Consider the following 24,859-nt stretch of genomic DNA (forward strand, 5'->3'; position numbering starts at 1 on the left):
TGATTTTTGTCAAACAGCAAAATCAAATGCAATATATTGAACATTAACTTATCTGTGTCAATAAAATGTTACATTTTCTGAAAAAATATTCTACTGTTTCTATGCATTTAAAATTATTTTTATATTTTCAAATAAAACATATAAAATAAATCAGAATTGATTATTATGGCATCACTTGATGATTTAAAAACTGTTTTGAAAGATACATTAGAACATCGTGGTGTGCTAAATCAAATTCGAGCACGTATACGAGCAGAAGTGTTTAGTGCTCTTGATGATAAAACAACAACACCTCCAATTCTATCAAATGAAAATTTGTTTATTAATGAGCTTATTAGAGAGTATTTTGACTTTAATAAATACAAATATGCTGAAGCTGTGTTGCTTTCTGAATCTGGTCAGCCTAAAGAACCTATTGATAGAGAGTTCCTTGCTACTGAACTTCATTTAAAGGAAGATAACATTTCATCAAGTTTACCTCTTCTATATGGACTTGTTTCTTTCTTCCTTCAGCAAAAACAGTATAAAGGTGAATTTCCAGTTAAAGATATACTACAAAGATCATCAAATTTGAGATCATCTTTAAAGAATAACTCAAATAATCTTACAGAATGTTCAGATGAAAATAATACAATCCAAGGCAAAGGGCTCATTTTCCATTCTAAGAAGTAAATGAATTACCCGAAGTTTTTAAGTATCTACTAATTATAATTTCTCTTATTTTGATATAGTTTTGCTGCATTGTAAATGCTTTCAGTAATTATTAGTTAATTTATTATATGCTTTTTATAATTATTAGTTAACATATTACATGTTTTTTTTTAATTATTAGTTAATATAAAACTTTTTATAATTAGCTATTGAAACTGAAATAAAAGTTCAAGTAAAAAACAGCTGAACCTTTTGTAATTAAACCCAAACCTCAATTAAATAAGTGCATGCAGGTAAGGGTGGTGTTAAAAAAAAAAAAAAAATGTTAAGTAAAAAAATCTTTTAAGTGGTAAACATTTTCAGTCGTTTTGAGTAATATTTAGAGGTTGCTCACAACTTTTGAAGTTTAGCAATAATTGGCTAGGTCCATTTTGTACTTGACAATTGTTTTTCTATTTCAGTTTTATATGCTTGATTATATTAGGACATGTTGTTTCATGAGTACTGTTAACTATAAAAATGTAATATTATAAAATATTTCTCTACCAATTCTTTGTATCATTTTCTTATTTATAAATGTTTTAAAAAATTAAGCTTTACTAATTTTTTTATTCTTAAAGATTTTGAACTTCTTTTAAATGTTTTTTTTAGTTATGATAATAAAAGTATTGTTACTGTGAGTCAAATATTATTTTGTATGCAATGTTTAGTTAACTGAAATTACACTTTATAAATTCTAATTAGGAATATTACTTTTATAAAATTGATTTTTTTAAATGATTCATGATTTGTTAGCTCTCCAAAAGTGTTTTTGTTTTAGAATGTATAAAATATTTTGAATGTTCTTTTTCCTTCTTTAGATGTAAAACATTTATACAAAAATGGAAACTTCCAAAAGCTGGAACAAAATGGTCTTTGGTACTTATTCTGTTACATCATTACAGCATTCAGTTATTACCCTTAAAGATGAAACTCGTATTGCTATGAAATTATGGTTGCCATGCTTAAAAAAAAATATTCCTGACATATTTCCTCTATTTGCTACTGATGACCACATGAAATGGTCTGAGGATATTTATGCAAGTCCTCATGAAGATTTTTTATTAGAGAAAAGATTTCCAACTGTGATTGAGTATCTCCCATATGGCAAAGACAGTTATATGACATTGAGCCGGGATCATGCACATCATCCATGGCTTTCTTCATATGGTTATGTTATAATACGGATTGATCTTCGAGGAACTGGGGCTTCTTCTGGGTTTTGTTTTGATGAGTATGATCAACAAGAGATAGATGATTGTGTTGAGATAATTGAATGGATTGCGCTGCAAAATTGGTCAACTGGTAGAGTTGGTATGTATGGTAAAAGTTGGGGAGGATTTAATGGTCTTCAAGTTGCATACAAAGAACCAGAGGCATTGAAAGCAGTTATATCTTTATATTCAACAGATAATCGTTTCACTGATGATGTTCATTATCAAGGAGGTTCTATGGTTGGAAATGGAATGTTATCATGGGCAAATTTTATGTTTTCAATGAATTCACGACCCCCACCCCCTCGATATTTTAAAAGTTTAGATTCGTGGAAATCTGCTTACTTGAATCGCTTAGAAACTGCTAGTCAATCTTGCTTAGTAACATGGCTTCATCATCAGCAAGCTGATGATCCATTTTGGAAGCATGGCTCTATTAAAACAGACTATAAAAAAATAAAATGTCCTGTATTTCTTGTTGGTGGTCAAGCTGATTTGTATAAAAACTCAGCTTTTCGGTTAGCTGAACATTTAAATGATAATTCACGTGTAATTATTGGCCCATGGTCACATCAGTGGCCTGATCAATCTATAATTGGTCCCAAAATCGACTATTTAAACCTCTGTCTGCAGTGGTGGGATTTTCATTTAAAAGAAATTAAGAATAGAGATACTTCTGTTTGGCCACGCTTTCAATTATACATAATTGACTCAGTAAAACCACTTAATATAGTTTCAGATAATCCTGGTTCATGGATTATTGTACCTGATTTGAAAATAAAAAATGGTTATGCTGGTGACGATATAGAATTTTTTTTATACGATGATTTTAGCATTCATAATAAACCATCAAAAAAAAAAGTAAAACCATTTCCCCTAAAATCAAATTTTTTTCAAGGAGCAAATGCTGGTGATGCTTTTTGTATTGACAATGGTTTTCCAGGTAGATAACCTTTGATGATTGATGGTGATTGATGATGATTGATAATGATTGATGATGATGATGATGACGACGACGACGACGACGACGACGACGACGACGACGACGACGACGACGACGACGACGATGATGATGATGATGATGATGATGATGATGATGATGATGATGATGATGATGATGATGATGATGATGATGATGATGATGATGATGATGGTGGTGGTGATGGTGATGGTGATGGTGAATTTGCTATTAAATGAGTTATATTTTTTAGGTGACCAATCACTTGCTAATCATCATAGTTTTTGTTGGATGACAGAACCATTGTCCCAAGATTTAATAATTATTGGATTTCCTATCATCAAGATATCATATTTTGTTCAAGAGTCTTGTGGTTACTTCCTGCATGTTCGTGTTTGTGATCAATTTCCTAGTGGTGAGAGCAGTCTAATTACTAAAGGATGTAAAAATTTTATTACTGAGAATCAAGGCTGGGTACAAAAACCAATTAGCAAACAAAAATGCATAGATGAAATTATATTGAATGGAGTTGGTAGAGTAGTTCGTGCAGGACATTGTTTGTTGGTCTCAATTACACCATCCTATTTTCCATCAATATACCCAGCTAAAGGCAGTAAAGGGATTGTTATCTACCCATCAGAGTGTTCAATTTTATTTCATACCCTTACACAAAAAGAGTTTTCAAATAAAGTTTCATTTAGTAATCCATTTCCTCTTTTGTGTTTTCCTACTGAAACTATTACCAATCGTTCATACTCAACTGAAACACTTAGAGTTGGTGACAAGTATATTATATCTGTTGAAAGTCAATCTGGTTTAATCAGATTTCCAACACTTTCTTATGCTTACAATGAAAGTTTTGTCGAGAAGTATGTGACAGATGAAACTGTCTCATTTGGTGATATCTCAGCGGAGTCAGTTACTTTGTCTTTATTTGAATTAAATGATGGTACCTGTATGAATATTGAAATAAAAACTTCCCAAACTCTTTCGGGAGAGAAACAATATTTTAAAGTTTTGGAGAGTTTAAATGTTGAAGTAGAGAAAAAAAAGTTCTTTCAAAAGTCTTGGGAAAATGTTGTTCCCAGGAAATATATTTAAATCTCATAGAAAATATTTTTTAGATTTCATATTTATGTACACTGCTATCCATATTTGTCAGATGAAAATTTTATTTACAAATGAGAGGGAAATGAAAAAAAAAAAAAAAGGAAATGTTTTTGTTTCTATTTTTAAACTAATTCACTGGTAAATTGCTTTTATCTAACCATTCTAAGTAGCAATGATAGCTTTTGTGGCAGTTTGCATGATAAATCTGTATAAAAAATTTTCTGCACCATCACACTGCCTTTTTTGTGTTTCACAGTTGGCAGCACTGTTTCATGTGGCACTAGATTTTCATCAATCATGCTTCTGATGAAGAATAACTTTTAAAGTATCAATTAATAAAACTTTTTGTATTTCCTGGGGCAGTTTTACTCAAAACAATGAAGAACAAAGTTTTTGAAAAAAAAAATAAATGAAATGTTTTTGTTTCTTAGAATAAACCTGATATAAGCATCAGATTTGATGACTATAAGAGTTATGTTTATCTATAAAATACATGTAAACAGGCTGTAAAAATTTGCTTGTCAATCAAATAATTATGGACAGTAGTCTATATGTTAATACTATTAATTGTATTTTATAATTTCATATTTAAAAGTAAAGTTTGAAAACTAAACTTTTGTATATATTAATGTTTTTTTGATTTGTTATATTACTTATATTAATTTGATTTTAAAAATAGTATTTAAGTGTTGTTTTTAAGTAATTTTTTTAAGCTCTCAATTTTTAGAGAAGAGTTTGTTTTTTAACAAAGTCATTGAAATTATCTTTTTATGTTTAATTGAACTTGTTTGTTTATGAGTTTATGACCAATTATGACATATTATGACCATTTCTTATTTCTCACTTTCACATAAGTTATATCATGAGCAATGAAAAGGAAACAACTGTTGCACTAAAAAGTCATTTCAATCCAAAATGTGAGTAAAAAGAGTACTTTTTATTTTTTTACTTTTGTTCTAACATAATTTTCTTGCAAAGTTGTTTTAGGAAAATGTTTATATAAATGTATTTTTATCATTCTATGTCAAATAAAGCAAAATCCATCATATTATGTTGCAGTTATTTTCACTAATTTGGTAAGAAAAAACTTCCTCAAGGGGTCAATTTCCTGCAAGCTTTTTAAGATAAAAGATGAAATAACACATAATTACTTTTAGCGTACTTTTAAATTAAAGTTTCTTGTATATTTTATATGCCAACATTGTCATTCATTTAATGGATTTCTCTCAAATTTTTTACTTCATAGCTGTAAACATTCGTCGTGTCCTCAACCAAATTCCTGAAGATATACTGAACAATGAGAAGTTAAATGCGGCTATAAGCAAGGTAGTTCTTTCACATATTCTGCTTACAGAAAATTTATTTCTTACTTAAATATCTTTGCAATTTTTTTTTAGCTGCCATCAAACTACAATTTTGAAATCCACAAAACAGTATGGCGACTCAGACAATCTAATTCTAAAACAGGTAAATGGTTTTTTAAAAATATTTTGTTTGTGTGAATACCCAACTTAAGCATCAGCATTTAGTTTTTCTTTTAATAAACAATATTAAAGAACAAAATACGTGATGTTGGTATCTTTATAGAACTTTATAATTTCAAATGTCTATTTATATAAATTATTGTAGGTTGCTAGGCTTTTTGGGTTTCATCAGAAGACTTAAGATTTTGTTTTGGGTCATCACTCCACAAAACCTTCCAGTTCTATTTTAGCATAAATGCATACTTTTGACAAAAGCCTATCTTATTTTCAAGCTTCTTAGTCAAATATTGCTTTTTGAAGACTAATCTTAAACCCTCATATTCTAATTCTCGGACATATTGCTAATTTTTGGACCTCTTACCTTGATTCATTAAGTAAGTTGCTAAATTTTTTTGAGTGGTGCTCCAGTGCTTCTTTACTGTATAATTGCTATAAAAAAAAAATCACAGATAATTAATCACAGACAATACCCTTCCAACAAAAGTTCATATAAATTCCCAAGAACAAAACTTTTTAATTTTGATTCAAACTTGGTTACAGTTATTTTGTGTTTGCTAGAAGCTAATTAAATTTAGTGTGAGAGAAGTGGGGAAGGGGGCTTGAAAGCAAGTAATATATGAATACCAGATTTTTAATTTTGTGAATTTTATTCTGAAAAACAATTCAAAATTTATGTTACTTTTTCAAAAACAAAAACTTAAAAAATATATTTTTATGTAGTAAAGTAATTATTTAACTAGTTATAATCCTAACATTGTTTTATTTTTACAATATTTTTCAAGTCTATTGGTAATTAATATTTTTTTTTTTTTTTTTTTTTTTTTTGCAATGTCTTCGCAAATGGCGGACGTGTTTTTTTAACGGCGAAGAAAAATAAAAAAGCTTAATAAAAACTGATTAAGTTTTAATTGAAAAGTAGAACATTGTTTGGACAAAAAAGATTATAAAAGAAAAGGTTGTGAAAAGAAAAGAAAAAGTAAAAAGTAAATAAAGTATTTCAAAAAGAATTTTTGGTTAAAAAAGTTTCCGTGAAAATCTCAGATACTGGAAAAAATATTTCTATTGAAAATCAAAAGATAAAGTTGACTGTAAGTTTAAAAATTAGAAGAGGAAGGAAAAGTAAATATCAATACCACTTTCATATTAAAAATCAGATAAGCCAAAACAAGAAAACACACAAAAAACTGTTAAAGTCAAGAAGAAATACAACTGCTGTCAATGAAAAAGAAGTATGAAAAGTTTTTTTTATCTAAAGATTATATACTTGTTAAAGTTATATTTTCTTATATAAACTTAGATTAATAACTTCCTTCTTAGATAATATACTTCTATATACATATTATACATATACTTTTTTTTTCTTGATTTTCTTTTTATGCAACTTACTTAGATTTTTTCACTTAGATTTTTTTTTTTTTTTTTTTTTTTTTAATTTATTTATTATTATTATTTATTTATTATTATTATTATTATTATTATTTTTATTTTTAACCATCTTTTTTCTGTAACTTTTAATGATGGTAGTGAAACAATCTTGTGGTATATGCTTTAAAACTGTAGCTAAAAATCAATCAGCTATCCAATGTGATCTATGTGACAAGTGGACAAACAGAAAATGTAATCGAGTTGACAAACTGACATATGAAAAAATCAAAACTTTAAATACCTGGTACTGCCTAATCTGTACAAAAACATTTCTTTCTTTCTCTAATATTTCTGATCTTGAGTTATCTACCACACTTGCAGGAAAGTCACTGAAATTTAACCTCCTTAAAAATCCATCTAATAATCCAAATTTGAAAAACCTTTTTGGGGACCTCAATGACTCATCTTATACTTCAATCAACTGCAAATACGTAGATGTTCCTAGGTACAATGAGTTATCCCGAAATTCCGTAAGTTATCTCCATATAAATATATCTTCTCTACCATATCATATTGACGATTTTAAAATACTATTAGCATCTTTTAATAATATTCCTGATATTATTGGAATAACGGAATCTAACCTGCATGATAAAGATGTGTCTATAACTAATGTTAATTTAGACGGATATGTAACCGTTCACACGCCAACTAAAGCTAAAAAGTGTGGTGCTTTGATGTATATTAAGTCTAGTTTAAACTTTAAAGTTAGAACTGACTTAATCCTGGTTAAAAGTAAACAACTTGAATCTATATTTATTGAATCTATATTTAATAAATGCTAAAAAAAGCAACTCAATAGTTGGTTGTTTATATTGTCATGCAACAATGTGTCCATCTGAATTTGTTGATCATTACCTAAATTCTCTTCTTGAGAAAATTAGCTTAGACAAAAAGAAGTTTATGTTAATGGGAGATTTCAACTTTGACTTGCTCAAATACAATACATCCAATGAAGTTTCACATTTTTTAGAATCAATGGTTTCAAATTCTCTTTTTCCTTTTATTATACAGCCTACACGCATAACCACTCATTCTGAAACGGTAATTGATAATATTTTTTTAAATTTTTATTCTTCTGATATAATCTCAGGCAATCTTACAGCTTCAATATCTGATCATCTTGCTCAGTTTATAATAATGCCGCATTCCAAAACGCAAACTTCACCTGAACCTATTTTTAGGAGGTGCTTTAAAAACTTTAAAAAAGCTGAATTTATCCAAGATATTTCAAATGTTGAATGGGATGACTTTATAAAAGAAGAAAATGATGTCAATTATTCCCTTAAAAAATTAATCGAAATTTTTGATTGTATTTTGAACAAACATGCCCCTTACAAAAAATTGACAAAAGATCAAGTAACTAGTGATAATAAACCTTGGATAACGAAAGGCATTCTCAAGTCAATTACAATTAAAAATAAAATTCATAAAAAATATTTAAAATCAAAAGACTGTAGAAAGAAAAATTTACTTTTTGTAAAATTTAAACAATATCGTAATAGTATAAGCAATCTTATAAAGTTTAGCAAAAAGGAATATTACACAAACTTTTTCAGTCACAATATCAATAATATAAAAAACACGTGGAAAGGTATAAAAGAGTTGATAAATGTAAAGCCAAATAAAAGTTACTCCCCAACAAGCATACTGATCAACAACAAATGCGAAACTAATCCTAAAGCTATCTCTAATCATTTTAACAATTTCTTTACTACGATTGCTTCAAAATTATCCAATGGAATTCCGAAGTCTAAATTCAACTTTCAAAAGTATCTGACCAATCCTAATAGCAATTCTTTTTATGTGCAACCAATAACTGAAGAGGAAACCCTCGACTATATAAATTCCACTATCATTGAAGGTAAGAGTGTTGGACCGAACAGCCTTCCAACAAAACTTTTTAAACTGGTGTCAAAAAATCTATGCAAACCACTAAGTATCATCTTAAATAATTCATTTTGCAAAGGAATATTTCCTGATGTCTTCAAACTGGCCCAAGTTATTCCAGTCCACAAAAAAGGATCAATGGTTGACTGCACCAACTATTGTCCGATCTCTCTTCTTTCTAATTTAAGCAAAATTTTTGAAAAAGTTATGCATAACAAATTATACAACTTCCTAAACCAAAATCAATGTTTATATAAACACCAGTTTGGTTTTCGTAAAAAGCATTCTACAGCTCACGCTCTTATAGAAATTACAGAAAGTATAAGAGTTGCTCTTGATAATGGAAACTTTGCCTGTGGGGTTTTCATTGATTTACAAAAAGCTTTTGACACCGTAGACCATGGCATTCTCCTATCAAAGCTTAACTATTATGGTGTACGCGGCATCCCGTTGCAATGGTTTAACCTTTCCAATCGTCAACAGTTTGTTACTTTAAATGGCACCTTCTCAGACATCAAAAGCGTTTGCATTGGTATTCCTCAGGGATCCATATTAGGTCCTCTTCTCTTTATTATTTACATCAATGATCTTAATCTTTCTATCAAACATTCAAACACGTATCATTTTGCTGATGATACAAATCTTCAATTAACGACAAACTCCCTCAAAAAACTAAATAAAATATATTAATGAGGATATGGCCAGTCTTGTTCAATGGCTCCGAGCAAACAAAGTCTCATTGAATACTAAAAAAACAGAAATAGTAATATTTAAGACGCAGTATACTAACTTTTCTAAAAAAACTAACAAGAATCCTCCAAAATACTTGAACTTTAGAATAAGTGGCCAAAAGCTGCCTTTGTCTAGTTACATAACTTATCTTGGTGTTGTGATAGATGAGAAACTTTCATTTAAAACACATATAAATAACCTTACTCTCAAATTAAACCGTGCCAACGGCATGTTAGCAAAAATTTGACACTACGTTAATTTTGAAACATTACTATATATATATCACTCAATTTTTGGTTCAAATTTACAATATGCATGCCAAGTTTGGGGACAATCTAAAACCGTCCGTCTGTCTAAAATCGTTTCGCTTCAAAATAAAGCAATACGAATAATTCATTTCTGTCCGAGAGACTTCCCTACTGACATCCTGTATCTTACATCCAAAGTTCTTCGTTTCTATGATTTAATCCAGTTTCATCTTTGAGCGGAATTGCACCGGGAGTGGGTGTTCTGCAAGTAAATTTAGTTATTCAGTTAAATCTCAATAGGTTGAAAATCTATTGAGATTTAACAATATATTTGAGTACAATATATTAAATCTATTGAGATTTAACAATATTTCTCAATAGGTTGAAAATCTATTGAGATTTAACTTAATAAAAAGTGAATAAATTAAAAGCAAAGATTCATATTGTCTTTAAAGTTAAACTTGTCATAACTTAAAAATGGTATGTGTTTCAAAAATTAAGTTGATGTATTTGTATTTAGCAGGCCCAATTTTGCAAAAATCGTCTAATAAACTCAACATTATTAAACAAAAAAAAGGTTTTTTGTCACACCAATTCAAATTCCAAATTTTTTAGAGATTTAATTTTTTTCAGTTGCACTCCAGTTTCCAGAAGGGTTGCTTTTATATGCATGTGTCATTGCAGATATTGTGGAAGAGTATGTTGGATTACAATTTTTAGTAGCAGCTCTATTGTGCAACTAAATGAAATCTAAAAAATGTTTTTTATGACTGTTAATTTTAAATTCTAGATTTACAGGGGCTGATACTGTTATAATGGGCGATGTAACATATGGTGCATGCTGTGTAGATGATTACTCAGCCAGAGCATTGGATTGTGACTTTATGGTCCATTATGGACATAGTTGCTTAGGTGATCTTATGATTTGTTTGTAATTTTTAGAGTCAGTTTTTAGTCCTCAATTATTTATATATTTTATTTTGGACTTTATTATCATATAAAATCTTAAGTGTATATTTTTAGTTCCTATTACTTCTACTGATGATATCAAGATGCTCTATGTTTTTGTTGACATTAAGATAGATATTTTGCACTTTATTGAGACAGTGCGATATAATTTTTCACCAGCATGTAGGCTTGCATTAGTCAGCACTGTTCAGTTTGTTTCTTCGTTGCAGGTAAATTCAAATATTGTTATTTTTTCTCACTCAGGCTGCAACTTATTTCTTTATGAATTTTTACTTAGTAATATACAGCTATTCACGAAAGTTTAAACAATTGCAGAATTTTCAAATTTAATCTTTGGTTTTTCTTGAATAAAAATCTAACGGAAATAAATATCAAAATAATTATTTTTCCAATTTGGTAAATAGGTTATTTGTTAATAGAATAAAAAAAAGTAGGTTTTGACTCATTACCGTTTACTCAGAAATTTCATTAAAAGGTAGGTGATACAAATTAAGAGGTTTCACAAAAGTTTAAACGATTTTATTTAGGGTCAATTATTTGCTAATTAATTGATAAATCCGCTGCGAAATTTTTTTTCGTAGCGGATTTATCAATTAATTAGCAAATATGATTTGATGTTAATTAGCAATAATGATTTAAAACCTGCCTGATGATGTTGTGATGAATTTTTCAAAAAATTCATCACAACATCATCAGGCAGCTTTTAAATCATTAAAAATCAACTTAAAATATTGTGAATTTCAAATTAATTTCAATTGCGTGCAAATGGGTCGAAAATCAGTTTCTAGTGACATCTAATGGCAAGTTATTGGTTTTGCGAGGACAAAAAATCACACAAACGTTCAAACAGGCAAAATACTTAACATTTCTGAATATTGCGTTAGAAAAACCATCAAAACCTGGGAACTTACCAAGGACGTCTCCAACATGTCGCGTACTGGGAGACCATCCAAACTCAGCAACCGTGACAAAAATGGTATATTCAGAATGAGCAGAGAAAACCCCAGACTCAGCTACAAAAAGCTAGCACAAATCTTCAATGAGTCAAAAAATAATCCAAAAGTTAGAAGAGAGCTCGTGAGACGAACATTGTTGGACAAAGGTATTAGAACTTACATAGCTGCTAAAAAACCTATTCTTTCAATCACGGATAAACGTAAACAACAAGTGTGGTCCAAAGAAAGGCTGGACTGGTCTGTAGAACAGTGGGCAAAAGTTATTTGGAGTGATGAAGCTAACTTTCAAGTTGTAAACCGCAAGGGAAGAATCTATGTCAAAAGATTTGCAACTGAGAAATATTCAGACAGGTTTTTGCAATATCGTCGACAAGGCGGTGGAGGTTCGGTTGGCATCTAGGGATGTTTTTCTCACAAAGGTATAGGCTTCTGTGAGCTGTATGAAGACCGAATTAATCAATACACCTACAAGAACACATTGGAAACGTGTTTAGTTCCATCAATCAGACACTTGTATGGCAGAAGCAAGCAATTCATCTTTCAACAAGACGGGGCTTCAGCTCATACAGCACACTCAATCAAAGAATATTTTTTGAAAAAAAAGTTCAATGTGATGCCCTGGTACCCTAGACATTTGTGTAAACTATTAAATTTGATGTGAAATGTTAAAGGAATCTTTTGAATTTTGCAAACTCCTCAAGCATTAAAAAGTGAACAATTTTGTAGTGTATTAGCTACTTTTTGCATTTACTACTTGTTTTATCTTACATAGGTCTTTGTGTATAGTTTAACATAAGTAATAAATTTTTAAAGTAGTGTTATAAAACTTTAATGTTTTGGAATGTAGCTTAATGTTTTAGTATGCAGAGGCAGAATTGGTTGATTATAAAATTATTATTCCTCAAACCAAACCTCTCTCGCCAGGTGAAATCCTTGGCTGCACTTCACCAAAAGTTCCTGACGTGGATTATGTTATGTAATGTTATTTCTTTTAACTTGCAGATTTGGTTTCATATTTCACTTTTTCTCAATAGGTAGCGATTTGAGTGTTGTTTATTCTTAACTTTTTAGTTACCTCGGTGATGGAAGATTTCATTTGGAATCATTTATGATACATAACCCAGAATTACCTGCTTATATGTATGTAAGACTTTTATCTTCATAAAGTTTAAATAAAGAAGGTAAGAAAAATTTTAGATAGATTTGTGTTTAAAGTATTTTTTATGGAGCTCTTTTCCTGGCTAAGCAATATTTCATAATTTTTGAAGGTATAATCCATATTCAAAGTCCTTTACTCAAGAACGATATGATCACATGACAATGTTAAAAAACCGCAAAAAGGCAGTCGACCTAGCTTCTAACGCCAGATGTTTTGGACTTATACTAGGAAGCTTAGGTAGACAAGGAAATCCAAAGATTTTAAAGGTATTGTTTGATACCTAATTTGTGTATTTAAAACTTTCTCTAACGCTTAAAACAAATAGTAAATGTCTCAATATGAGGAACTATGTATTAGCCATCATAAGATGACTTCAACAAATACATCTGTGTCCAAAATAGTAGTAGATAGTTTAAAAGTATTTAGAAATAGAGTATATCATTTTACTTTTGCAAAAAATATATATTTTTGATATTTTTAAAATACACAAATAATGTTTTAGCATTCCATATTTTGTAAAAGATTTTCATCTTCAAGATATACCATCCTCAAACTAATATTGATTGATCAAAAAACTTGCAGCAGTCATCAAGCTTTTCTTAAGTAATATTATTTGTAAAAAATTTTAAATATGATTCTGAATTGAGCCTACAGGTTATGCACACCTTTCAGGTATTATAGCATAACAAGGCCATTCCACAGCCTTTGACAATTCAGATGTGGTGGATTTTTATAGAAATTAGGTCTTGTGGTTGGGCAGGCCAATCTATAACCAGAATCTTATTTGATTGAAACCAATTTTTTGCAGTTTTGCTTGTGTGCTTAATGTTATTTTCTTGCAGAAATAGCCATAATAAAGGGATTTTGTACTCACTATAGATAGTATGGTATTTTGAACAATATCTTTATAGAGGTATTGTTCCAGAATTGCTTTAATCCAAAATATAGGATCAAATACATAGTACATGAAACAGCCCAAAATATTGGTATTTGTTCATTTGCGCTTCAAAGTCTGTAAAGTATATTAGGGCTAGTAAGCTAAAGCATAAAACTTTTTTTAACTTACTATCATTGTGTTGTTAATGTATACATTGATAATGTATTATCAGAGAAATTGTATTATTTGATGTTTTCTTAATATAACACATATTTTTACACAATATCAACATTCAAGTCATGTTTTATTAAGTAGAATAGAACCTAAATAATTTTTTTTTCGATTTAAATTTTCCATAAGGGTATCTGGGGCAAATATTTATAGAATTAGCAGTTTCCTGTATACTTTAAATTTTACCTTAAAAAATGAATTGAGTAAAAAAAAAGACATTTTATAAACCAAAGTTACATGGTTTTAAATGTTACATTTTTTTAGCATTACACAGACAAAATATAGAGAAAAATGGTCCATAAGTACACATTTTACTTCTATGTTTACTGAGTATAATCCTTGAGACCTTTTTATGCTAAATCAAATCAGAGTAAATTGAATTTAGTAAACAATTTTTTTTTTTTAAATTCTGATAAAATATTAAAAAATATTTCTTTGGTCCAATTACAGTATATAATATTTTTTTGTTATAAAAGATTTTTTTTATTTTTTTCTACTTTTGCACTTGACAATGTCAAAAGCATTTATCTTAAGACTGATTTTTCTAGTTACTTCAGAAGTCAGTTTTACAGGTGGCTCAAAGCAGTGTGTATCAGTCAAGTTTAAACATTTAAAGTATTACAATTAAAGTTATACACTATTATCATGAAATCCAATATTGCCAACCTAGCTGACCCAAGAATGCCACTTACATGGGGTGATAGTGTACACATCCCAGGGTCACCTGGTGCAAATTTTGAAATCTTTTAGGTACGTCTGCAGGAAAAATGTGACTTTGAAGTTACAAAAATGGAAAAAATTTACCATTTAATAAATCTATCTCTTATGATGACATTACAGAGAGTCCTCTAGTCATGTTAATAATGAAATAGCATTGCCAGAATTCTTAATGTTTGTCAATCATATTCTTCAATTTCATATTAGAGCTCAATTTGTTAGGTACACAGCTACAATCCACTGACTCCTTAAGATGCCAAATCAGGCAAGAAACCACTAGCAGGACAGAAAGTATGTTTGCATGCTCTGCCTCAAAATGTGGCCGACAGATGACTGCTTTTCAGGCTGAAAGAGTTTGTCGCATTTACCAGACAATTCTTGATGGGTGTGATTCTTGTGTGCCTCAAGGTCTTTGTGAGTCATGCAGAACTGCCTTAAGATGAAAAGACAAAGGAAAGGATGTTGCTTGATTGCAAGGACTTTGTAAACATAAAACAATTGTCCTTAGGAAAATTCAGTAAACAGGCTGTTGAGACTGCACATCAAGATTTTCACCACCATTAGTCAAGATACAAAAGAGATAAAACCCACCCTGAATACAAAGGAAGGCTGTTCAGTTGTCTTGTGGATTTGAATATCAAACACCTTTAGAAAATAATCAAAAGTTTTCATCCGTTCAGCTTCATTTTAATGGATTAATTTTACTTGTTAGAAGAGAATTTAAGCTCATAAGTAACACATTATAATGAATTATAGTCAATTTCAAAAAAAAAATATTTAAAACTTGTGCCAATTTTATGCCAAAGTCTAGTGCCATTTGAGAATAGTAAGCTGACCAGTGCTTTAAATGTCATGTCAAATAAGTTAAAGAGTGTAAAGATATCACAAGAAAAGAATAGAATTAAATAAATTTTAGAAATTAATTCACTGTTAGTGTAAATTTATTGAACTTTACAATTTGTACATTTGATAATAAATTTGAAAACAAAACACTAAGGAAATTCTAGGCATTTTTAGCTGATTTTATGTATGAAATGGGTTTTCAACACACAATACATGATGACCAGTTAAAAATCACTTGCAAAAGGTTTTCAACACATTTGTTTGCTTTGCTCACAAATCCTCAGGGCTAAATCCATGTGTAGAATAAGCGCAATTTTACTAGAATAAAAAATGTCAAGATTTTTTATAATTTTCATCAAAAAATCTGTTAAAATGTCTCAACTAACTTCTAAGGTAGTAGTTTTGTTAAAAGAAAGCTTATGGGGCACTAATAGTATTGTCATATAAAGTTTTATATAGAAAAAGGTACATATGCTGTAAATAGGGCTCATTCAAGAACAACAGTTTTGACCCCCGAAACCAAATATTTTGGTAAGAACATCAAAATCATTATTTTACAATGTTGTTGGTATATTCAACTAGAGCACATGTGTTACCCACATTATGGCCTGGGGGCTTGTGATAGGCAGTAATTAGTAAAGTTTTGCACTGGAAGTGAAAAAAAATCAATACTAAAACTACCATAACTTCTATTATACAGCAGGGATTGGGATAAAACTTTACCCAAATCTTGGTATTGGCATAGGCTACATTGCCACCAAATTTTATTGGTCTATGATTAATGGTATGGATTTTATAGCAGTTTTGCTATGTCAAAAAAGAAGGTAAATTTTTTCCATTTTTGTAACTTCAAAGTCACATTTTTCCTGCAGACGTACCTAAAAGATTTCAAAATTTGCACCAGGTGACCCTGGGATGTGTACACTATCACCCCATGTAAGTGGCATTCTAGGTTGGCAATATTGGACTTCATGATAATAGTGCATAGCTGGTCTGCATTTACCCTTGTACCATCTTTTAATCCATTCTTCATTCAGTTTTTGTTTCCGAAATCCTACCAACTGCAGTTAATCTCTGTTCCTGTTCCTCAGAATAAACCAGGGCCACAATAAAATTCTCAGGATAGAGACAAAAAAAATTTTTTTGAAAAATGGAAAAAGTAAAACTTTGAATATAAAAATCCAGCTTACATACCAGTTGAGTAAATAAAGGTATTAGTTTTGGCCCCTGGTTGAATCTTTAAGACTTTCTAATGCTAAACCACATCATACTATATACTGTTTGAATTTACTCAAAAAGGGTTTTTAGCTTTCTACTTGGATTGATTGTTCTTGTGTAGAGTTCCAAGATCTACACTATTGTCAGGCACCTTGAATGACAAACAGACACTATAATCTTAAAAATATATAACTGTTAAAACAATATAGTAACTAATAAATTTATAGTTTTTATTAAGTAAATACAAGTTTCAGAAAACTTGAATCAAAAGTTGTATTTTTTTATGATATGGAACAAAGGAGTTACAACACTTTACACCTTTTTTTTTTCTTCTAAACTTCTTGTCTTCAGATCCTCTAGAAATTCAAGGAGATCGGTTTTTACATATTGTAGAGATTTAACAAAAATGTTGATAAAAAATAATTAACTCTATTGTTAATGTTGATCAGTGGTCGGCACCATATTTCCAAAGGGGCCCACTTGCAAAATTCTTGTTTTAGTTGCGGCCCACAGCAATAAATAAATTATATATAAAATAGGTTATATTACCTATATAACAGAATATAGTATAGAATTAGATTATAGAACTAATAATTGTATCAATACAAAATACATACATAAGAAAAAAAACACATAAAACACAAAAAATTTGGTGAATATTTTGTTGTTGCAGCTAGCACAAGGTCATTCAAATAAATGTCAGTCAGTCTTGTTCTGTAAACATTTTTTATTATTTTCATGGCTGAGAATGTTTGTTCGCATTGGTAACTAGTGCCATACATATAGATAAGTCTATTTGCATGTTTTTTAAGAACTGGAAAACGTTTCTCATGACAGCATGCCAGAAAATAATTAAATTTTCACCAAAAGTGCCATCTTCATCTTTTTTTGGTGCCTTTCTTCTCAACTCGTCGTCACATTGAAAGTTAATTAGTTCATCCTCTGCTTTTAAAATATCAGCTTCTTCAAAGTCCTTTAGAATACTAATATCATTCATATCAAAGTCAAATGGATAACACAAAAAAACCATATGCTTTTTTAAGTCTTCAAATTCATTAAATCTGTTTTCAAATTGATCATACAGAGCAGTCACTATTAATGAAAATGACGATAACATTTCCCTTGATGGTTGACATTCATTTAAAGTAGGAAATGAGTACAACTACCAGATGCAAATTGAGTTTTGTACAAATTAAGTTTTGTCTTCATCACAGTGATGTGGTTGATCAAATCACAAACCAGCACACGGCGGCATTGTAATTTCTTATTCAGAACATTGAATTGTGCTGTGATGTCGCAAAGGAAAGCCAGTTTACACTTAAACTCTTCAATAGACATTGTAATGAATGAAAATTTTTGAGTTACCATGAACTGCAGTACACTTGGCAAACACTCCCAAAATCTGTTAAGAATATTTCCTCTTGATAGCCACCTAACCTGCAAAAAATAGACAAACATTTATTTTTGAATGTAATAGTAAATTATTTATTTTTTGTCTATATACCTCTGAATGAAGAAGAAGATCACCATGTTCATCTTCATTTTGTTCCATTAGCGCACGAAATTGACGCCGTTTGAGTGCATTGGAACGGATATGATTGATTGTTTTTACTACAGCTGTCATTACATCATCAATTGTCGCAACTTTAGCGCACAGTGCTTCCTGGTGTATCACACAGTAATATGACATATATTTGTTAGGAAACTCACCACTATTTCTCAGCAAAGTAACAACTCCTCGAATTCTTCCAATCATAGCAGGAGCGCCATCTGTGACAACTGAAGATATTTTTTGAAGAGGCACTTTCCTATTTTTTAATATTTTGAACAATTTGTCATAAATGTCTTGTCCAGTTGTAGTTGTTTCCAGTGGTTCAGTTCCAAGCAGTTCTTCAAATAAACAACAATTCGTAGTGATAAAACGTGCATAAACACAGAGTTGTGCTTTACCGACAAGGTCAGTAGACTCATCGAGAGCGATACTCACAAATTCAGCTTCTGACAGATTGTTTGACAATCGTTCATAAACATTAACAACCATTTTCTCAATTTTTCGAGTAACTGTACGCGCGGACAAGTGCATACTTTGAAATTTGTCATGAATTTCTTTATCATTTGGGAAAAGAAATTTTGATGCTTCAATCATGCATTCTTTGATTATTTCACCATCAGTAAATGGTTTCAGGTTTTTTGCTAATATCCATGACACCATATTAGAGGCACGAGTTTCACAATCAACACTGCTAGACATTTGTTGAAACAAATTTTTCTGTTTTTCTAAACAGCTTTTCAATGAGTCGTATTTTATTTTTCTGGTTGTTGAATCAAGAGGATATTTAGTATTGTACAATTCGAGTTTTGATACGAAATGACGTTCAAGCTTGGTTCCTTTCAGTTCACTAACAGTCTCATTACATATTAAACATAGAGCATTCTTACTTGGTCCCTCAGTGAAGAAATAAATCAGCTCCCATTTTTCATTCCACTGACGTGCATATTTACGCTTCGCTTCATGTTTACCTGGCATATCTTTGCAAGTTAATGTGTGTATTTATCAGAGTTGCAACTTCTAAGTAAAGCATCCAAACTCGATAACCGGTTACTCGATAACTGGTTATACTCGAGTAATTTTTGGTTATTAAATTTCCAAATATTGCGTCTTAAAAAACCGGTTATTTAAAACATTAAAGATTTGCCGACTATTTCTTTTATAATACTTATTTCGTAAAAAATCTAAACAATGTAGTCTTTTTATTGAAGAAAAGTACGAAAAACATTCTAAAGACGATAACTTTTACCACTGGTATATTTGATATGAAATATTTTTTACAGCCTTAAATTAATTAAGTTGTTGTTTGAGTTACTTCATCTGAACAAATTCGAATGTTCTAATTATTTTTGACGTGCTTTTCGAATGTTTTTATTTTTGTAGAGTAATTTTTTAGCATGATTTAACTTTTAAGTATAAGGATCTTATTTGAAGTCTTAAAGTGCTACAGTGTTAGAGTGCATTAAAATTATTTTTTTACTATGTCTAAAATGACAAGATCTGGTGTTAGGGAGTATTTTATAAGGAGGCTTTATAATTTTTACAGCCTGGAAAACAACTAAAAGGCCCACAACTACACTACTTTGTATATTATGCAGTTAGGTGGCTTGGGACCCATAAATTGTGAAGCAAAGGCCCACAATTGGGCCGCGGCCCACAATTTGCCGACCTCTGATATTGATAATAATATAATCAGAAAAGTTGTTAGAGTTATTAGAAAAACCATTGAGTTGGAAAAGAAGATAGGAAAGTGGTAACTCATTAACATGTAGAAACCAACCAATTTAAAGAACTCTGCTCATCAATTTTCATTCAAGACCACTAAACCATTATCTTTACCTTAAGCAATAATACAATAGTCAAAATGAGTGTTTTTTTGGGGTGTAAAATACATTTTATTTTGATTAAAAATCATGTTTTCTAAAGTGCTAGTAGATTTATACAGTTCATTTCACCATTTTTCATTTCATTTACTATTCAAACATTTTGGAAATGCTAGATTTTTCAGAACTAGCCTAAGCCCTTCTCCCGCTTTATCTTACTTGGATTAATCACTCCATTTGGGCATATAACCAATATCTTGCAGTAGAGCATTACCTATGGTAGCTCATGTGATATTCTGTATCTAGCTTCCTCCAAAGCAAATTTGGGATATTGCTTAGAACTATAGTAACTCTGAATTTATAATAAAAGTGAAGATTCACTCTGAAACAATGTAGTTTAAAAGATAAATACAAAGATATATTTATGGTAATAGTTATTAATAAACTTGTAGAAATTCAAATTCATAAGAATATAATTTTTATATCGTTGAAGAGCATAAGCATATAAAAAATTATGTTAAAAGTTCAAAGCTTAAATCTTATTACCTGATCTGATTCCATGCTTGTGTCAAATTGTTTCACAAAAAGTTCTTCAGAATTTTGTGAGAGATATTTACATAGCAGCACAGGTTTGTGTGGTAAACAAGAAACATTAATATCTTCTATTTGGAATTTTCCTTTGGTTCCAGCTTTCTTGCTTTGATCTTTTATTAGAACTGCTCCTCCTAATTGAACCTAATCTAATTATAATTTTGAACAATCATTTCAAATAACTTACAAATGAACACATGGCTTTATTATTATTTTTTAATGTACATAAAAGTAACCCTATGATGGCATTGATTTTTAAAAACTATACATAAAAAAAAGCTCTATCACATAACATTTTTTAAAAATTATGATAAATTGTGATTTGGAACAAAATACTTTATATTTTTATAGCTTACCTATTCACTATTTATTACAGTAAAAGGCACATTTGAACATTCACATTTTCACAACATAGAGAACATTGTCTTGTCTTTCTCTTGCTAGCAAGTGTTCTCGATTTTTAGCGATTTACTATGTTAGATGGCGAAAAGCAAATGAATATTTTATATGCTTCTGTTTGCAACTTTTCGCTTTTTTTTTTACAGGTTCAGATCATTTTTTTGTGACACATTCGATTATAAATCTATTAAAAAGTAGCGACTTCAAGTGGGTTCATTAAAGATTGATTTTGTAAACTTATTTTAAAATTAAGGTAACTTCTAATTAACTTTAGAGGTTACTTTTTTCGCCACAATTTTCGTTTGCTTTGAAACTATTTACTCCAGCTTGAAGGAACAAAATGCCAGAAATTGCTGGTCACATTCCAGGTGTTCCAGCTTTTCGAGGTGTTCTAGCTTTAAGGTTTGTATTAGACGTCTTCTTATTGTCACAGTATTAATAAGACAAATGCAAATCCTGTCTAAATTTGGTAAAGTTAATTTTAGGGTTCTGTTTGGCTAAACCTTTTTTGACCTTGTCTAGCAGCTGTTATTCACTTTCTTCCTCTTGTTTCACGTTTCGATTCAACTTCAATACATTTGTAAGCATGGTAGGTAAACATTTGACAAAACCCTTAAATTTCTTTATAGTTTCTACCTTATTTACGAAGGTTTGTGTTTTGCTCTACTATTCTTTCCACGGCCTATTTTAAAAGCAAATTTTATCTTTTACCGAAGAAAAAAAGAATTTTTTTTTTTTTCTGAAAGTTAACTATCAATAAATGCCTAAACACATATCATTATCAGTTTTAATGAACAAGAGCGATGCAAATGGATGATAATACTATTTTTTTGAACACATCTGTACGTCAACTTTTCTTGTCAGAATTCAGATTTACATTTGTGCAAAATTATACAACTTTTTAGCAACAGTGACGTTTTATGAACTCCTTAAAATGTGCTTCACCAAGCAAATGTGATTTTTATGTTAAGCATTCTTGACGGAATTTTTAGGTTCTTGAAGAAAAAATAAAATCTCGTGGGAAAGATTTCATCATAGTTTTACTATCTGAAATATTTCCGGGGAAGCTAAGTTTGTTTGAAAGAATAGATGCGTAAGCTTTTTAATTGTCAACCTATCTCTTTTTGTCAATTTATTTAAAGGATCAAATTAATTAAAAAGATGTTAACTCGTTTGACTCAAGAAGTTTTGAATTTAATTATGTCTTTTTTAAAGGTGGGTGCAAGTTGCTTGCCCGCGTTTATCGATTGATTGGGGGTTAGCTTTTGACAAGCCGTTGCTTTCCCCATATGAGGTATTTTTTCAGTTTTTATTGTTTTGATAATCCATTTAGCTGTTATGAGTTGTCCAACTTCCAAAACTATTTCTGCCGAATTTTTTAAAATATGTTTTGGTTGTTTAATAATCGAAAGCTTTTCAGAATCAAAACGCTCTCTTTTCTATTTAAAATAATTAGTAAAAGAGCCATTTATTTCCAAAACCTTCCTAGACTACTAAAATGTGAGAATTCCTAAGATTTGTACGAAAGTAACAAGAGACGTTTTAGTAATGGACGGCTTATGCTCCTTAAGAGGTCTCTTTTCATGCTCCTTTCTTTAGCAAAACTATTTAGATAAAATTTTCGAAATAGTGCAATTTGAAATCTGTTTTTATTTCATTGTTCTTATTTTTGCAGTTAGCTGTAGCGTTAGAGCACTGTGCATGGCAGAGTATCTATCCGATGGACTATTATGCTTACGAAAGTCTCGGCCCATGGTCCAACAATAACAAAGCTAATTTAACAAGAAAATCTTTAAAAGAAAAAGAAAAGATAAAAATTGAGATTGAGCATTAAGCAAAGATGCTTTAAGAGCTGGACGAGCTCACTAACCAACATCATCAGGAACAAAAATCTTTTTATTAAGATAAATTTTTATCTGTTTTTTTTTTGTTTGTTTTTTTTAATGCTATTTTATGGTTTAACCGATTAATAGAATTTTGAATTTGATTTGTCTGTATTTACTAATGAATCAATTTTAAAATTAGTTTTACGCTAAGGTTTTTTTAACCTTTTCGTTGCGGAATAAGTTTTTTAAATTTTGTGATCGCTTTGCGCATATATTTCAGTGGTTGCGAGTTTATTCGTGTTGAGCAGTTTGAGGTACAGTCGAACGTTCTTTATCCGCACTGCTCGGGACCTAAGAAGGATATACTAAAGGAAAATAAATATATATATATATTTGGTCTAGGAATTAATTCGTGCGGTTTTTAATTGAAAATTGAAGGTTTATTTTAAAAACTAAATGGATGAATACATTAATGAAAATAGTGTCCATCGCTAGTCACTACTTTTGCCCATCTTTCCAGCAGTTTACGAATTCCGTGTCGAAAAAATGCTTCATCCTTAGAAGTGATCCAATCAGAGACCCATTTTTCGATATTTTCTGAAGAAGTGAAGCGCTGTCCAATCAAATCGTTATTCATGCAATCGAACAAGTAGTAGTCAGAAGGAGCAATGTCCGGAGAATACGGCGGGTGGGGTAACACTTCCCATCCGACATTTTCCAAATAGTTTTTGACAGGTGTTGCGACATGTGGTTGAGCGTTATCATGCTGAAAAATGAGTTTATCATGTCTGTTACCCCAATCTGGTCGTTTTATGACCAGAGCTAGCTTCAAATGCATTAATTGTTGTCGATAACGTTCTCCATTAATAGTTTCACCAGGTGTCAGAAGCTCATGGTACACCACACCTTTCATATCCCACCATATACACAGCATAACCTTTGCACAGTGAATATTCCGTTTGGGTTGTGATGGACCTGGTTCACCTGGCTTTACCCAGGCCTTTTTTCGTTTAGGATTCTCGTAATAAATCCATTTCTCATCACCAGTAACGATTCGATGCAAAAATCCCTTTCTTTTCTGTCTTTCAAGCAGCAATTCACAAATGGTCTTTCTTCTTTCCACGTCTCTGTCTTTCAATTCATGTGGAACCCAATGAGACATTTTTTGAATCTTACCCATGGCTTTGAGGCGTCTGGAAACTGTTGATTGTTCAACTCCTAACGATTTTGCAAGGTCCTCTTGCGTTTGACAAGAATCCTGATCGAGCAATGCTGCCAATTCTGCATCTTCAAATTTTTTCGGCTGTCCTGGTCGCTCTTGGTCTTCCAAACAAAAATCACCACTTTTAAACCGTGCAAACCACTTCTGACACGTTCGCTCAGCTAGAGCATGGTCACCATAAACTTCAACCAAAAAACGATGACTTTCGGTAGCACTTTTCTTCATGTTAAAGTAATGAAGAAGAATCCCCCGCAAACACTTTATCAGGAACAAAAATCGACATTATCAGTTAAATTAAAAATAGTGTTGTTTACGCTTAAATAAAATGATTTATAATGAAAATGATGCGCAATAACAGTGATCTTCGCACGCATGCGTGGCTAAACGAAATGCTGAGACAATAAGCTAGTTTCGTAATCCCTTGTCAAACCGCACGAATTAATTCCTAGACCAAATATTTCCAAAGTGTTTATTCAAATATTTACTTATAGTACAATTTTATAAGAAATAATTTTTTTTGTATGAAAATCCTCAAAGCAAGGCATAACACATAAAGAAACGTTACAGGGTTCACATATATAACGAGACTCTCTTCTCTTTTGGTTTTTCATGCATACAATGCAACGTCTTGTTGGGTTCGGTTTTGATTCTGTTGCAGAAAGGAATGTTGGAAAATGTCTAGCTGATAAACGTAATGGGGAATTGGAAGCTTCTGCGGATCGCCTACC

The 24,859-nt window shown here is 30.5% G+C and overlaps 3 protein-coding genes and 1 long non-coding RNA gene across 4 annotated transcripts in view; 3 read left to right on the forward strand and 1 right to left on the reverse strand.

The window, feature by feature from the left end:
• Window positions 1-24,859, reverse strand: part of LOC149886010 (uncharacterized) — a 169,967-nt gene that overhangs the window by 3,967 nt on the left and 141,141 nt on the right. The gene's annotated exons all lie outside the window — the stretch shown is intronic.
• Window positions 125-780, forward strand: LOC149886011 (centrosomal protein 20-like). The gene has a single exon (XM_090091950.1). It carries the CDS (start codon window positions 166-168, stop codon window positions 670-672), a length of 507 nt encoding a protein of 168 aa, XP_089948076.1. The 5' UTR covers window positions 125-165; the 3' UTR covers window positions 673-780.
• On the forward strand, window positions 1,490-4,382 carry LOC145183957 (uncharacterized). The gene is made up of 2 exons (XM_080059470.2): window positions 1,490-2,847; window positions 3,116-4,382. The coding sequence occupies exons 1-2, from the start codon at window positions 1,533-1,535 to the stop codon at window positions 3,961-3,963; spliced, it is 2,163 nt and encodes a 720-aa protein (XP_079915596.2). The 5' UTR covers window positions 1,490-1,532; the 3' UTR covers window positions 3,964-4,382.
• Window positions 4,703-23,070, forward strand: LOC145183958 (2-(3-amino-3-carboxypropyl)histidine synthase subunit 1-like). Its single transcript, XM_090091948.1, has 12 exons — window positions 4,703-4,889; window positions 5,219-5,298; window positions 5,370-5,439; window positions 10,385-10,448; window positions 10,542-10,663; window positions 10,775-10,929; window positions 12,537-12,652; window positions 12,748-12,816; window positions 12,945-13,101; window positions 22,076-22,176; window positions 22,299-22,377; window positions 22,759-23,070. The coding sequence occupies exons 1-12, from the start codon at window positions 4,835-4,837 to the stop codon at window positions 22,915-22,917; spliced, it is 1,227 nt and encodes a 408-aa protein (XP_089948074.1). The 5' UTR covers window positions 4,703-4,834; the 3' UTR covers window positions 22,918-23,070.

This window comes from Hydra viridissima, unplaced genomic scaffold (assembly GCF_058129835.1).
Source record: "Hydra viridissima isolate aposymbiotic clone 2 unplaced genomic scaffold, HvirCarnegie_v1 scaffold_7, whole genome shotgun sequence".
In the NCBI taxonomy this organism is placed as follows: domain Eukaryota; kingdom Metazoa; phylum Cnidaria; class Hydrozoa; order Anthoathecata; family Hydridae; genus Hydra; species Hydra viridissima.

What these genes read in the sequence shown, in the direction of transcription:
- LOC149886011 (XM_090091950.1), top strand. Translation starts at nt 166, where the DNA reads ATGGCATCACTTGATGATTTAAAAACTGTTTTGAAAGATACATTAGAA.
- LOC145183957 (XM_080059470.2), top strand. Translation starts at nt 1,533, where the DNA reads ATGGAAACTTCCAAAAGCTGGAACAAAATGGTCTTTGGTACTTATTCT. An exon ending in TATTGACAATGGTTTTCCAG is followed by an intron (nt 2,848 to 3,115) that starts GTAGATAACCTT and finishes TATATTTTTTAG; the next exon opens with GTGACCAATCACTTGCTAAT.
- LOC145183958 (XM_090091948.1), top strand. Translation starts at nt 4,835, where the DNA reads ATGAGCAATGAAAAGGAAACAACTGTTGCACTAAAAAGTCATTTCAAT. An exon ending in ATTGCAGATATTGTGGAAGA is followed by an intron (nt 10,449 to 10,541) that starts GTATGTTGGATT and finishes TTTAAATTCTAG; the next exon opens with ATTTACAGGGGCTGATACTG. An exon ending in TTATGGACATAGTTGCTTAG is followed by an intron (nt 10,664 to 10,774) that starts GTGATCTTATGA and finishes GTATATTTTTAG; the next exon opens with TTCCTATTACTTCTACTGAT.